The sequence below is a fragment of the Dipodomys ordii genome, unplaced genomic scaffold (genome assembly GCF_000151885.1).
Source record: "Dipodomys ordii isolate 6190 unplaced genomic scaffold, Dord_2.0 Scaffold7, whole genome shotgun sequence".
Lineage (NCBI taxonomy): Eukaryota > Metazoa > Chordata > Mammalia > Rodentia > Heteromyidae > Dipodomys > Dipodomys ordii.
In genome coordinates this window covers 19,624,010-19,639,466 of record NW_012267223.1, presented here as the reverse complement: position 1 = coordinate 19,639,466, position 15,457 = coordinate 19,624,010, and the positions used below count along the sequence as shown (strand labels likewise).

The following is a 15,457-nucleotide window of genomic DNA, read 5'->3' as shown; positions in this document are numbered from 1 at the left end:
AAGTGGTAGAGCACTCGCCTTGAGCTGAAGAGCTGAGGGACAGCGCCCAGGCCCAGGGTTCAAGCCCCACGACCGACAAAAAAAAAAAATACAAAATCAATCACTATCCCGACGAGTGCCTGGGCAGAAAGCAAGGATCCTGTCAAAAATATCAGTGCATAAAAATGGCTGGTAAAGTACTTGTCTAAGCCCTTAGTTCAAATCCCAGTAGTGTCAGATCTTTTACTTTTTAGTTTGATTTTGAGATAGGGCATTTACTTTTTTTTTGGTCGGTCATGGGACCTGAATTCGGCCTGGGCGCTGTCCCTCAGCTCTTGAGCTCAAGGCTAGGCACCCAACCACTTGAGCCACAGCACCACTTCTGGCTTTTACTGTTTATGTGGTGCTGAGGAATCGAAACCAGGGCCTCATTCATGCTAGGCAAGCACTCTACCACTGAGCCACCTTCGCAGCCCAGGGTCTTGTACTTTTGTCAGGAGCCTTTGACTCCTGAGCTGGGATTACAGATGTGTACCACCATGCCAACTGAAGAGGGACTATGATTCACTGTACCTTTCAAATACATCTTTTTTTAAATTAATAATTACAGGGGCTGGGAAGGTGGCTCAACGGTAGAGCGCTTGCCTTGCACGCATGAGGCCCTGGGTTCGATTCCTCAGCACCACATAAGCAAAAAGAAAAAAGCCACAAGTGGCGCTGTGGCTCAAGTGGTAGAGCACTAGCCTTGAGCTGAAGAGCTGAGGGACAGCGCCCAGGCCCAGAGGTCAGGCCCCACGACCGGACCCAAAAAAAATTAATAATTACAGTATCCAGCTCTTTACTAGCATAAGATTAATAATTAGGCTGGGTGCTGCTGGCTCACACTTGTAATCCTAATTACTCAGGAGGCTGAGATCTGAGGATTACAATTCTGATACAGCCTGGGTAGGAAAGTCCGTGAAACTCTTATCTTCAATTAACCACCAGAAAACCAGAAGCGGTGCTGTGGCTTAAGTGGTAGAGTGCTGCTGAAGAGCTGAGGGACCATGCCCAAGCCCAACATTCTACCACTTGAGCCACAGTGCCACTTGCAGCTTTTTCTGTGATTAGAGATGAGTCTCGTGGAGTTTCCTGCCTCAGGCTGGCTTTGAACCATGATCCTAAGATATCAGCCTTCTGAGTAACTAGGGTTATAGGTGTGAGCCACCAGCACCCAGCTAATTAGTTTTTTCCCTCTAGTACCAGGGCTTGAAATCAGGCCCTCTAGATTTCCCTTTTTTTTTGTTCAAGGTCAGAGCTCTACCTCTTGAACCATTCCTCTACTCTAGCTTTTGCTGGTTAATCAGAGATAGAAGTTTCACAGATTCGGGCTGAGAAGGTGGCTCAGTGGTAGAGTGCTTGCCTTGCACACATGAGGCCCTGGGTTCGATTCCTCAGCACCACATAAGCAGAAAAAAAAAGCTGGAAGTGGTGCTATGGCTCAAGTGGTAGCGTGCTAGCCTTGAGCTGAAGAGCTAAGGGATAGCGCGCAGGCCCTGAGTTCAGGCCCCACAACCGGACCCCTCCCCCCCAAAAAAAAGTTTCACAGATTTGTCTGATTTGGTTTCCTCCTGAGAGCCTCAGATTTGGTCCCCCTAAGTGGCCAGAATTGTAGATGTGAGCCACTGTTGCTGAGCTTACTTTTCAGATTGTGATGTTAGATCCTGATGTTAAATGGTTTAGAAAGGACAGGCTATTGATCTAATGATTTACTGTAATGACAAATTTAGTGCCCAGCCATCTGAACAAGTGTACTGTTTAATGTAATTCTAGTTTTACCCATGAGAATGAAAGATGGAAGTTATACCATATTGGAAGAGAAGCTTATGTAAGCATACACAGAATTTCCAGAGCAGAGCTAACTATCCTTGTCTTTATTATTTTTCCCTATAGCTTCACAAACAAGCTGATATGCAAGAAGAGAAAAACCGAATTGAACGAGTCCTTGGGGCTACTCTTTCACCTGAACTGATTCAAAAAGTCCTCACTTTTGCACTTTCAGTAAGTTATAAGGAAAACTGCTTTAAGAGGGAACTGTTGCTAATTGATCTAAGGCAAATGTCAATGTCTTTGATTCAGAATCATCTTGATCTACCTTAACACTAAACTAGTACTTCCCCTTCTGGGAAAACTGTTGTTTTTGTTACCAACTTCTGCTATCTCCCACTAGTGGTGAGAATCTGAATTGTTGAGAGAGGTGGTAATAGAGTGGAACAATGAAAAAAGGGATCATGAATTGGGAGGCTGTCCTTTGTTGCTTACTTTGTCTTTTTATCCTATAGGACTCTAGCAGTATCTGTTGAGCTGTCTTTTTGTTTATTCCTGTCTGTGCCTCATTCTCAGTTTGACTGGTCTTTAGGTTAATTGTTTCTTCTTTGCTGGAAGCTTCTGGTGCCACTTATTCATGAAACAAGGAATTAATGTCTTCAATATGGTTCTTCAGTATTTCAACAATATGTTGTACTTTCTGGCACTAAAAGATATTTTGGATGTGTTAAACTTCTTTATCTGTTTAGGAAGAGGTACGTCCACAGGATACTGTGTCTGTAATTGGTGGAGTAGCTGGAGGCAGCAAGCATGGAAGGAAAGCTGCTTGGAAGTTTATAAAAGACAACTGGGAAGAACTTTATAATCGATACCAAGGAGGTTTCTTAATATCCAGACTAATAAAGGTTTGTGAGGCTGGGAATGTAGCTTAGTGGTAGAGTGCTTGCCTAGCATGCATAAAGCCCTGGGTTTGATTCCTCAGTACCACAGAAAAGGCCAGATGTGGCACTGTGGCTCAAGTGGTAGAGTGCTGGCCTTAAGTAAAAGAAGCTCAGGGACAGTGCCCAGACCCTAGTTCAAGCCCCAGGATGGGCAAAAAAAAAAAAATAAAGGTTTGTGAAACTTGAGTAGCCTGCAATATGTGGATATTCTGAGTGATATCCATGAGTTATTAGGCCCATAAGCGGTTATCTTTGCTGGAGTTTCTTCAAGGACTAGAGATATAGCTCAGTAGTAGAGTTCTTACCTAGCCCTAGTGAAGGCCTGGGTTCTGTTCCAGCACTGGAGAAGTTAAAAGTTTCCTTAAATAGTTAAAGCTTCTGGCCAGGTGCTGGTGGCTCATGTCTATAATCCTAAGCTACACAGGAGGCTGAGATCTGAGGATCAAACTTCAAAGCCAGCCTGGGCAGGAAAGTCCATGAGACTTATCTGCAATAAACCACTAGAAAACCGAAGTAGCACTGTGGCTCAAGTGGTAGAATACTTGCCTTGAGCTGAAGAGCACAGGGACAGCACCCAAGCCCAGACAGCGTTCCACCCCCAAGAATGACAACAACAAAAAATAAACAAGTTTCTTTTGGCTGGGAAGGTGGCTCAGTGGTAGAGTGCTTGCCTTGCATGCATGAGGCTCTGGGTTCAATTCCTCAGCACCACATAAGCAGAAAAGGCTGGAAGTAGTGCTGTGGCTCAAGTGGTAAAGAACTAGCCTTGAGCTGAAGAACTGAGGGACAGCGTCCAGGCCCAGGGTTTAGGCCCATGACCAACTAAAAACTAACAGACTACTCAGAAAAAGCCAGAAGTAGTAGAGTGCTAGCATTAAGCAAAAGAAGCTCAAAGACAGCACTCAAACCCAGAGTTCAGGCACTGAGACTGGCAAAACAAACAAAAAAAACTTCTGTGTTCTACATCCTCTAGAACAAACTGAGGAGAAAACTGAATTTTTTTTGTGTTTTGGTTTTTTTGTTGTTGTTAAGTAGAAGTTTGATCCATGTCTCTTAGGTTCATTTACTACTTCTGTTTTTCAGCTTTCAGTTGAGGGATTTGCAGTTGATAAAATGGCTGGAGAAGTTAAGGTAAGTAGTGTTTACTTTTCATTTTTCAATCTAGAACACTATTTCCTTTGCTTTTTTTTTCTTAGAGAAAGATTAGAGTTTACACACTTAATACTTGGAGGAGGATTCCTATATGCAGGTCAGCCATAGGGTTACTTATTTTAGCCTAAAAGCAGCAGTGGTCAGTTCTCATGATTGAGGCTTATGTTTTCTTTATTTAAACCAGAGAGTATTTTTTTATACCTGTGACTTTAGCTTCTTACTATTGCTAGCAGTGAGTGAGTCTACATTTTGGGTTGTTTTACACCAGGCTTTCTTTGAGAGTCACCCAGCTCCTTCAGCTGAGCGTACCATCCAGCAGTGTTGTGAAAATATCCTGCTGAATGCTGCTTGGCTCAAGCGAGATGCCGACAGTATCCATCAGTACCTCCTTCAGCGGAAAGCCTCACCACCAGCAGTGTGAACCCGGAGTGTGAGCAAGCCACTGCTGCAGTTTTGCTGCTTCCCTGCAGGGATAAGGTGGAGCCACGGAACAGCTGATTCATATGCCAAGAATTTGGAGTCTTCTTTAAAACCAGTGGGGGTTGGACAATGAATGTAGTTAACGGGTTCCTGCTCACACTCCAGAATTGAATACTATTGAAAAAGGAAAATCAGCAATTCAGCAAAAAATAAAAATGTAAATATGATAGTAATAAAATAGAGCATAATGAAACTGTGAAACTTCCTGAAGCCTTGTCAGTGGTTCAAAGTATTTAACACTCTCCTGCTAATGACAGATGTTGTTTTTATAACCTACCAAAAGGAAACTAGAGGCTTCTGGGGAAGAGGAATTTTGTGAAGTGGGTTCTGCAAGCAGCCTACAACCCCAGATAATGTGCATTGCTGGAAATAGCTAAACACAAAAGGCTGACAAGGAGGTATTACATAGTCGGAGTCTGTGTATAAATTACAAGTGGGTTTTTGTTTTGTTTTGTTTTGAGGGGAAAGGGCATGGGGTCTGACCAGGAAGATACCTTTTCCTGTATAACTCAGTTTGAACCAAGGATTGTAGTTTTCCTCCTCGCCTCCCTTCTGTGTGACCCCTCTTGCCCCCCCCCCCAAAAAAAAAGTTAATAAAAGTTTTAAAAAGTTTAAAAAAAAAGTTAAAAACTATAAAACCTACCCTGTTATGGGTTTTTCTTCCCTTTAGGTCTATCCCAGTCCCCACTCCCAGTGTCCTTAGAGATCAAGAAATAATAGGGAAACATCTCCCATAGCCACATTGAATAAAAACCTGATATACATTGCTTTTTTCTTTCTCTTTTAAGATGACTTTTAAGTACCTTGAAGAAAATACTAGGTGAGATAGAAACAAAGATTTCTGAGGGAGTTATTCTGCTAAAAATGGTCTTGGTTGTCTGGCAGGCCAATCATTGAACCTCTCTATAACAGTATCAACCCAAATCTGGCTTCTCCTAGTTCGTGTGCATGTGAGAAGCCAGTGGTAATTGCTGCAGGGCCCACATATTAGTGGTAACTGGTTTAAAAAACAGACTACGCCTATGTGTGCCACTCTGCTTCCACAGTGTATCCTACTAATGAGCCTCACCTACCGAATCTAGTAAGTTTGAACTGTAAATCTTTCCCTTCCTCTGTCCCTTTTTATTTTTCTTTCTCCTGTTTTTTTAAAAAAAATTTGTTATTAACAAATTCATATTTGGTGTGGCTTAACTGTATTTTGGAAGGTCATCAGATTGTGAGACTGCTTCCTTGAAACTTTGTGCTATCATTTTAAAAAATAATTAAAAACAGTTGGCGTTAATAAAAATGTCAATGTAAAACTGATGTCCTGATTTCCTTTATTCTTTGGTAAGAGGCTGAAAATGTTCCCACAATTCAGTAGGGTTAGCCAATGTCTCACACCTGTAATCCTAGCTACTGTATCAGGAGGCTGAGATCTGAGGATGGCTGTTCTAAGCCTGCCTGGGCAGAAAAAAAGTCCCCATGAACTGTTACCTCTAATTAGTCACTCAAAAACTAGAAGTGACACTGTAGAGTGCTAGCCTTGAGCAGAGAGAAGGCTCAGGGAAAGTGCCCAGGCCCTGAGTTCAAGTCCCAGGACCTACACACACACAAAACTTTGAGTTGAAGAAAACCTGGGTTTGGCTGGGAAGGTGGCTCAGTTGTAGAACGCTTGCCTTGCATACATGAGGCCCTGGGTTCAATTCCTTAGCATCACATAAGCAGAAAAGTCCAGAAGTGGCTCTGTGACTAAAGTGGTAGAGTGTTTGCCTTGAGCTGAAGAGCTGAGGGACAGCGCCCAGGCCCAGAGTTTAAGCCCCATGACCAACAACAAAATCTGGTTTTGAATGTGGTAGTGTGCACCTATAATCTCACCTGCCTTAGAGGAATATGAGATCAGGAGACTCAAGACTCTAAGCCAGAGCAAAACAGTTATGGAGACCCACATCTCAACAAATAATCCAGTCATGGTGGTTTATATCTATAAGCTATCTGGAAGGCATTCATAGGAGGTTAGCCATTCAAGGCCATCTGCTGGCCACAAAAAAAAAAGCCTTAGCTAAAAACTAAAGCAAAGGCATATAGATATGGCTTTGTAGAACACCTTCCTAACAAGTCTGAGATACTAAATTTAAACCCAGCATGTGCTAGAGACTTTAAGGAGCTCCACTAGAAACTTGATGATGTTCATTGTGCTGCATTCTATTTTCCTCCTATGAATGGTAATGTGATTGAACTCAGGACCTTGAGAATGGTAGACAAATGGTCTACTATTAAGCTACACCTTGCTAGCATTTTTCCCCCCTTCGGTTGTGAGCCAGTTTGGAGCTGATTGGGTTATTATTTCCACTTGCAAAGAACCACATCCCTTTGTTCCATTGTATCTTAGCTACAGCTTTTACTACTGAACTTGTTCTACATTTGGATAAGATTAGTAGAGAAGGAACATAGTTTACTGTTATTACCTGATCTGTGCTTTCCCAAGGAGACTGCCAATAGCTAACAGCAGATGAACTATACACTAGTTAAAATGACAACCATAGTCTGGTTCCAATGGCTTATGCCTGTAATCCTAGCTACTCAGGAGGCTGTGATCTGAGAACCTTAGGGTCAAAGTCAGCCTGGCAGGAAAGTATATGAGACTCTTACTTCCAATTAACCAACAAAAAGCCAGAAATTGAGCTGTGGGTCAAGTGGTAGAGTGCCTGTCTTGAGCAAAAAAGCTGAGTGCTCAGCTCAAGTTTAAGATGCAGTAGTGGCACAAACAGACTATATACTGTGTGGTCCATTTAAGACACCCCTTGGCCCTCACCCTCCAAGAACACTCTGTCATCAGTTTGACAAACTGTGCAAGTGTATTGACAATTCTGGTCCACCCATCATTTTCTTACGAGTGTGAGATTGAATTGCTCATCCTAAGCAAGTGTTCTACCTCTGAGCAATATCCCCAGCCCTCACTTACATGACTCTTGGCTACAGAGAGAAAGTTAAGCTTTCTCCCTTCCTGCTGATGGCATTTCTTCAGCAAATGGAAGTTCCGCACTTTTCTGCCCATTATAGCAGTTACTAGCCATATGCAGCTGTTAACCTACATAAAACATTGCTCAGTTGTACTAGCCACATTGCAGATGCTCAGTAAATAGGTGGCTTGTGACTAATGTATTAGACTGTACAAATGGAGATCATATCCACCACTGAAGGTTATAGAGACCACCCTTTTCTATGCTTAGTATCTGTAAGTGTATTTCTTTCTATGTGGTAGAAGTTGTTCATCTAAGAACGTTCTGTTTACTTCATTTGTTTAAAACTTTTTTCTTTGTGCCAGGTAAGGCTCAAGCCATTTCTCACTTCTGGCTTTTTGGAGATGAGTCTCATGGACTTTACTGCCCTGATTTCAAACAATGATTTTCAGATCTCAACCTCTTGAGCTGCTTGGATTATAGGAATGAGTCACCTGGCACCTGGTTATAACCAGAGCTACACATTTTCAGCCTTTTTTGGGGTGGGGGGGTTGGTCATGGGGCTTGAACTCAGGGCTGGGGCGCTATCCCTCAGCTCTTCAGCTCAAGGCTAGCACTCTACCACTTGAGCCACAGCGCCACTTCCAGTTTTCTGGTGGTTTTTGTAGATCAGAGTCTCATGGACTTTCCTGTCTGGGCTGGCTTTGAGCGGTGATCCTTAGATCTCAGCCTCCTGAGTAGGATTACAGGCATGAGCCATCGGTGCCTGGCTATTTTCAGCCTGTGATGCTCTTATGTGTGAGCTCAGACCTGCAACCTCCACTGTCATACTCACCAAAAACTACAAAGTACTGGTTCACAAATGCATATCTGGAGGTGTTTCTGTTTAAATTCAAGGCTTCATTGCCTGGCTTCCTCATGGCAAATGCCCACATTTGAGGAGTGTGGCTGCACTTGCTTCAGTTAGGTTTCTTGTTTGGTTTCCTGGTCATGGGGCTTGAACTCAAGGCTTGGATGCTGTCCCTGAGCGTCTATGCTCAAAGCTAGCACTCTACCACTTTGAACTACAACTCCATTTACAACTTTTTGGTAGTTAATTGGAGATGAGTCTCGTGCCTTGCCCAGAGTTGGCTTAGAACTGTGATCCTCTGATCTCAGCCTGGAGTAGCTAGGATTATAAGTGTGTACCACAGGTGCCTGGCCTGGCTCTATTTTAAGTAGTTTATATAATGAATTCACTCAGTGCATTCTTTCTTCAAGGGAGACATTATTGGACCAATCATTATCATCTTAAGCACTGTTCTATGAGCATTTGGGTATGGATTTTGGTTAATAACACAATTATCTGAATTTAGGAAGCTAAATGACAACACATTTCACCAACTTTGATAGAGAGAGGTAGCAGGTTTCAAAAAAAAAAATGCCGCTGGGCGCTGGTGGCTCATGCCTGTAATCCTAGCTACTCAGGAGGCTGAGATCTGAGGATTTCAGTTCAAAGCCAGCCCAGGCAGTAAAGACCATGAGACTCCTATCTCCAATAAACCACTAGAAAACCGGAAGTGGCACTGTAGCTCAAGGGGTAGAGCACTAGCCTTGAGCTGAAGAGCTGAGGGACAGCGCCCAGGCCCGGAGTTCAAGCCCCATGACCGACAAAAAAAAAAAGAAAAATGCCCTCACAAATTCCCAACCTGCATGGACTTCAACTTGCAGGTGCTGTTGAAATGAGGCCACAAGTTCCTCCCAGTGGAGCTTGTTTACCTTGCTGCATGCCTGTTACACCAGCCGGAGCAACTGTGTTACTTCCACTCCTCTGCTTGCCCCATTAATTTGGTGACTATACCTCACTTCTTCCAACAAATAACAAATGTACTAGAGCTAAAGCTGAGTGCATGGCTTGCTTATTAGCATGGGCAAAGCCCTGAGTTCATTCTACTACACACATCATCCATTTATGATCCAAGTGCGCACTAAATACAGAAGGACATGAGGAATTATGTGGTTACCTTTAAATCCTTGTCATTCATGACTCATCCTTGATCATGCCTGGAATGCTGGATAAAATTCCCATTGGCATATAAGCATTACAGAAACAGGAGTCTAGTAAGAACAACACTGGTGCTTTCTCTCTGGCCCGCCCTCTCTCTGACCTTCTGTCTCTCTCTCTACCTCCCTCCCTTCCTCTCTCCCTCACTCTCTCTTCTTCTCTCCCTCTGATATTGGGACTAGAACTCAGTCTCCCACTTGGTAGCACTCTACCACTGAGCCACACCCCACCACTAAGCCACACCCCAGCCTTAACACACTCTTTTCAAGTCATAATATAGTGGCAATGTGATCTAACCTCACAACCTGCTATTTGGTATGGCAGATGTGCATTTCATCACTAATCAAAGGATCATGGTCATTGAAATACCAGGAGAATTTTATCAGGAAAGTCACATAGCACTGAACCTGAGGGGAGTATTCAAAGCAAAGGCTGGATATGAAAGATGATTAGAACAGCTTTCAGGGCAAAAGTATATGGTACTAGCCACTAAGTCTATTGCAGACTTGTTATGTATGCATGGAGCTTAGTACCTAGCACAGATACGAGACATTGAGGGCTTGGAATGTGGCTTAGTGGTAGAGCACTTGCCTAACATGCATGAAACCCTGGGTTCAATTCCTCAGTACCACATAAACAGAAAAAGCTGCAAGTGGCTCAAGTGGTAGTATGCTAGCCTTAAGCAAATGAAGCACAGGAACAGTGACTAGGCCCTGAGTTCAAGCCCCAGGCAAAAAACAACAACTAAAATCCTGGCCTACTCCAGAGAACTGATGGAAAAGTCAAGAAATATATTTCAGCTGGGACTTCTAAATGTGCAATTCATGAAGTCCTGAGGGTGAGCTCAGCTGTTGAGAAAAGGATCAGACCATTTATGGGAATGTGTATTCCTTAACAACACTTCCAGGAAAGATCAGCCTTCTGCCTCAGCAGACTACCAGAGCATTATTTTTTTCTTGATTTCTTCCAGCCAGAGCTTGGGCCCAGCATCTACTAGCTCCATTTTGGTAGAAGCTACCAAAACCTTACATTCCTCTGAGCTGCTCATAGCAAACCTATCATCTCACTTAGCAACTTCATTAAGTTTGAGGGAAAAGCCCAAAGTCAGTACTTTACAATGGCTTCAAGAAGTATGCACAAGCTGTAGTCAAACCTCATGGAATGGAGGGGACCCAGACTTACTTCTCCAACAAGACAAGCTACTGTGAAGAGTTTAATGTTTCATTCTGGGTCATTTCCTCTCTTCCTCTTAGCTTGCAAAATACTAAATAATGCCCAAGTGAAGAAGTACACATGTGAGCCCTCACTTCCACACCTTATTCTTGGACCTAGGAACAACCGGACAGTTCTTTGCCAGAGGCCACTGTGTACAGTAAAGCACACCAGAGGTTGCAAGCTTTCATTCTTCCTCTTTTCTTTGCCTGTTCAGGAACTTTTCTCAGTGCCTCAAGCTTTCGCTCACCTTACTTGCTCACAACTAGCATTCTACCACTTGAGTCATGCCCCAACTGATTTGAGATACAGCCTGGTGGACTTTTCTGCCAGTACAAGCTTTGAGTCACAATCCTCAGATCTTAAGTTTCCTGAGCAGCAAGAATTATAGGGGTGAGCTCAAAACATCCTTTTTCTTGTGGTGGCGCTAAGGATAGAACCTTGGGACTTATGTACCATTAGGAAAATGCTCTACCACTAAGCTATAATATCCTCAACCCCTACACAATGCTTTTAAGTCTACTTAAAATTTAAACACTAACTTGTAAAATTTCAAATATTTCAAAAAAGAAAAAAAAAGCCAAAGTATTTGTGCTAGCATGGCACCTAGGAAGCTTAAGCAGGTAGATCAACAGTTCAGTGCCAAAGCTGGACACGAGTAGCTCATGCCTATAAACTTAGCTACTCAGGAGGATGAGATCTGAGAAGGACAGTTTAAAACTAACTTGAGCAGGAAAGTCTGTAAGACTCATCTCCAATTAACCACCAAAAAACCATAAGTGAATTTGTGGTAGAGCTCTAGCTTTGAGCAAAGAAGCTAAGGTATAGTGCCTAGGCACTGAATTCAAGCCTCAGGACCACCAAAATTAAAAGCCTCAGTACACACACAAAAAAAGTTCAATGAGCTGGGCGTTGGTGGCTCACGCCTGTAATCCTAGCTACTCAGGAGGCTGAGATCTGAGGATCACGATTCAAAGCCAGCCCGGGCAGGAAAGTCAGTGAAACTGTTATCTCCAATAAACCACCAGAAAACCGGAAGTGGAGCTGTGGCTCAAAGTGATAGGGCAGTAGCCTTAACCAAAAAGCTCAGGGACAAGACCCAGGCCATGATTTCAATACTCACAAGTGACAAAAACAAAAATTTCATTTCAATAGCTGGTGCCAGTGACTTACACCTGTAATCCTCGCTACTCAGAGGGCTGAGATCAGGAGATCATGTTTTGAAGCCAGCCTTGGCAGGAGAGTCCATGAGTCTCTGATCTCTAATTAATCATCAAAAAGCCAGAAGCAGAACCGTGGCTCAAGTGGTAGAGTGCTTGCCTTGAACTAAAAGCTCAGGGACAGTACCCAGGCCCTGAGCATAAGACCCAGGACTAATACACCAACACACACACACCAACACACACACACCAACACACACGTTTCTTTTCTTTTTTCCTGCTAGTCCTGGGGCTTGAACTCAGGTCCTTGGTACTGTCCCTGAACTTCTTTTGCTCAAGACTAGCAAGCAGTCTTACCACTTGAGCCACAGCACCACTTGCAGCTTTTTCTGTTTATGTGGTACTGAGGAAGTGAACCCAAGGCTTTATGCATGCTAGGCAAGTACTCTACCACTAAGTCACATTCCCAACCCCTAACTTTTCTTGAAAAATCACAAGAGCAGGCAAAAATATCCAGAGATAAGTACTGGTTTGTGCCTGATGTACACACTAGAATCCCCACATTCTCTAGATCTTCCAGCGAGGTTCTGTGGTAGGCCCAGGACAGCAAATTTGTATCCATTCCACCTACATAGACCAAGTCCCATAAACACACCATCCCTCTTTTTTGTGACTTCTCAACACATGTAAGGCTTACTTGATTTAAATGTAACTTTGGAATGTTTTGGACAACTTTGTATAGATAAGAAAACAAAATTAGGTCTGACGGCATGGTTCATGCCTGACTTCAAGCACAAGAAAAATATGGAAGAAAACATCTGGCTACCTCCACTGGGTTTTATTTACTTTTTGGTCGGTCGTGGGGCTTGAATTCTGGGCTTGGGTGCTGCCCCTCAGCTCTTCAGCTCAAGGCGAGCGCTCTACCACTTGAGCTACAGCGCCACTTCCGGTTTTCTGGTGGTTTATTGGAGATAGGAGTCTCACTGTCTCTCCTGCCCCGGCTGGCTTTGAACCGCGATCCTCAGATCTCAGCCTCCTGAGTAGCTAGGATTACAAGTGTGAGCCACCGGCGCCCAGCCTCTAGTGGGTTTTAATGATTGCAATATCCCAACCTACTTCCAGCTTCCTATTCTTGTTCCATGCAAATAACCTTTCCACAACTCTCTGGGAATATTTATCATTTTAAAGCATGGGTTTGGAACTGGGCACCTGTACTATACCTATAATCCTAGTTATACAAGAAACTAACATCTGAAGATTGAGATCCAAAGCCAGCCTGGGAAGACAAACCCTGGAGACTTTTATCTCCAATTAACCAGGAAAAAAGCTGGAGCTGGAGACATGGCTCCAGTCTAATTAAGAAGGCTCCACAGGATATGATAAGGACGTCTGCACATCCGTGTTAATTGCCACATTATTTACAATAATAGCCAAGATATGGAAACAGCCCAGATACCCCACAATAAATGAGTGGATCCAAAAAATATGGTACCTATACACAATGGGATTTTACACAACTATTAGAAAGAATAAAATAATGTCATTTGCCAGGAAATGAATGGATAGAACAAATCATGTTAAGTGAAGCAAGTCAAGTTCAGAGAGACAAACAGCGCATGTTCTTGCTGATATGTGGAAGTTAGATCTAAAACACATTGGGATATGACAAATTATACAGGATTCTAGATACTCCAAAACAGTGAGACCAAAAGAGGTTACTCTTAGGAGAGAAATGCAGGAGTGCAATGCCTAAGTGCCTCTCCATATTTATATAAAATAACACTCATCCTGAAAGGAATCCCAAGAGACAAAGTTTTTAGTATTTCTTTCATGAGGGGGTCATGGAGCTTCAGCTCTGGGCCTGGGCACTCTCCCTGAGCTCTTCGGTTCAAGGCTGGCACTCTACCACTTGAACCACAGTGCCACTTCCAGTTATCTGGTGGTTAACTGGAGATAGATAGAAGTCTCTTGGATTTTTTCTGCCCAGGCTGGCTTTGAAGCATGATCCTCAGATCTCAGCCTCCTAAGTAGCTAGGATTACAGGTGTGAGCCACTGGTGCCTGGCAAAGTTTTTAGTTTTTGATAATTCTGTCTTCTTTACCTTATGTATGGCGTATTCACATGTATATCTTCAGGAGGGTAGAGAGCAGGCACAGAACTCAAGGGAAAAGTGTAGTAGTGAAGCTCACTGGACATTGATGAAAGTGAACTATACAACTTGTGGGTGGAGATGGGAGAGAGGGACTGGGAGAGAATGAGGGAACAGAAGACCCTGTGTGAAAGCAATGTACTCGTTACCTGACTCATGCAATTGTCATCCCTCTGTACATCACCTCTATAATAACAATAAATTAATAAAGAAAAGAAGGCTCCAAATTCAAACCCCATCACTGTCCCCCCCTCAAAGGGCCAATATACCTCTTTTATGCAGATCAAACAACTGAAAACCCCACTGAAAACCCCACTCTCCAACCACATACGCTGAAGAGAAAGCAGGACACTCAGCTCCACTTCTGGTTTTCTGGTGGTTAACTGGAGATGGTCTCACGGGCTTTCCTGCCTGGGTTGGCTTTGAATCGTGATCCTCAGATCTCATCCTCCTTAGTAGCTAGGATTACAGGCATGAGTCCCCAGAGCCTGGCTCATGAATATTTTTGACATACAAAAGATTACAGAGATATCAAAACATATGTAATCCATACATGGTTCAAACATGCCACTTGAAGCCCCATGTACTCATTCTAATAAATCATTCCCTCCTCATTCTAATAAATCAGGTGGGCTCTGATTCTTCTCCTTGAGAGTACACTGCAAAGTGCCATCCATCTGTACCACAGAAATCTATCAGGCATAGTGGCACCTTCTAAGTGCCATGTATTTGCTTCTGCCATTACATACACACTTCTCCTTTTCCTAAGTATCACCTCTACCTGGATTACAGTGATGACTTCCAAACTGAGCTCTGAACCCACACATCCCCTTTCCATCCAGCCTCCAACCTTCTTAAAACCTTTCTAGGTAGGTATGGTAATACAGCCCTACAATACCAGCACTCAGGAGGCTGAGGCAGGAAGACAGAATTTGAAAAGCAGCCTGGGCTACATAATGAGATCCTGTCTCCAAAAACTGAAACAAATAAACAACCCCCCCCCAGAAAAAACCACCCTTCCAAGAGTCCCTCTTTGCTCTTAGGATACAAAACTGCTTGCGTGGCATGCAAGATTTTCTGTAGCTTTGTCCCTATTCAGCATTCTAGTTCTCAGTCCCTTGTTCTCTATTTTGGGGACATTTGCCTTTCTTCTGCTCCTTATGTCCCTAAGCTTTGTCCCACCATGGATGATCTCTGCACAAGCTGTTCCTTCCTCCTCATCTGAACAACTCTCCACCGTTCCTCAGGTCAGCTTTCTCTGGGCTCTGCTGCTCATTTGTTGGCATGTGTCAGTTTCACAACCCCACATTTGTTTGAGATTAACTAACTTCCCTAATAGGGCAAGGACCAAGAACTACTAGTTTAGCACAAAGTACTTGAAAAGAGGCAAGAGTCAACACAGATATAATGTGCTGGACAGTGTTCCTCAAACTCAACATATATTGACTATGCAGAGGTTCCCAAAACATCCATGGGGTGCCATTATTAGTCCCATTTTACATGAGCAAAGTATCTCAGGCTAAGAAGGGATGAGCTGGGACCTTAACTCAGGTGTCAGTTTGGTTTTTTTTGTTTGTTTGCCAGTCCTGATG

General features: G+C 43.4%; 1 protein-coding gene across 1 annotated transcript in view; it reads left to right on the top strand.

The window, feature by feature from the left end:
- Window positions 1-4,947, top strand: part of Npepps (aminopeptidase puromycin sensitive) — a 63,369-nt gene extending 58,422 nt beyond the window's left edge. The window contains exons 19-22 of the mRNA XM_013036870.1: window positions 1,912-2,019; window positions 2,535-2,690; window positions 3,810-3,857; window positions 4,147-4,947. Of these exons, the coding sequence (XP_012892324.1) occupies window positions 1,912-2,019; window positions 2,535-2,690; window positions 3,810-3,857; window positions 4,147-4,299 (465 nt within the window). The 3' untranslated portion in view covers window positions 4,300-4,947. The remainder of the gene's footprint in view (window positions 1-1,911; window positions 2,020-2,534; window positions 2,691-3,809; window positions 3,858-4,146) is intronic.
- The last annotated feature ends 10,510 nt before the right edge of the window (window positions 4,948-15,457 follow it).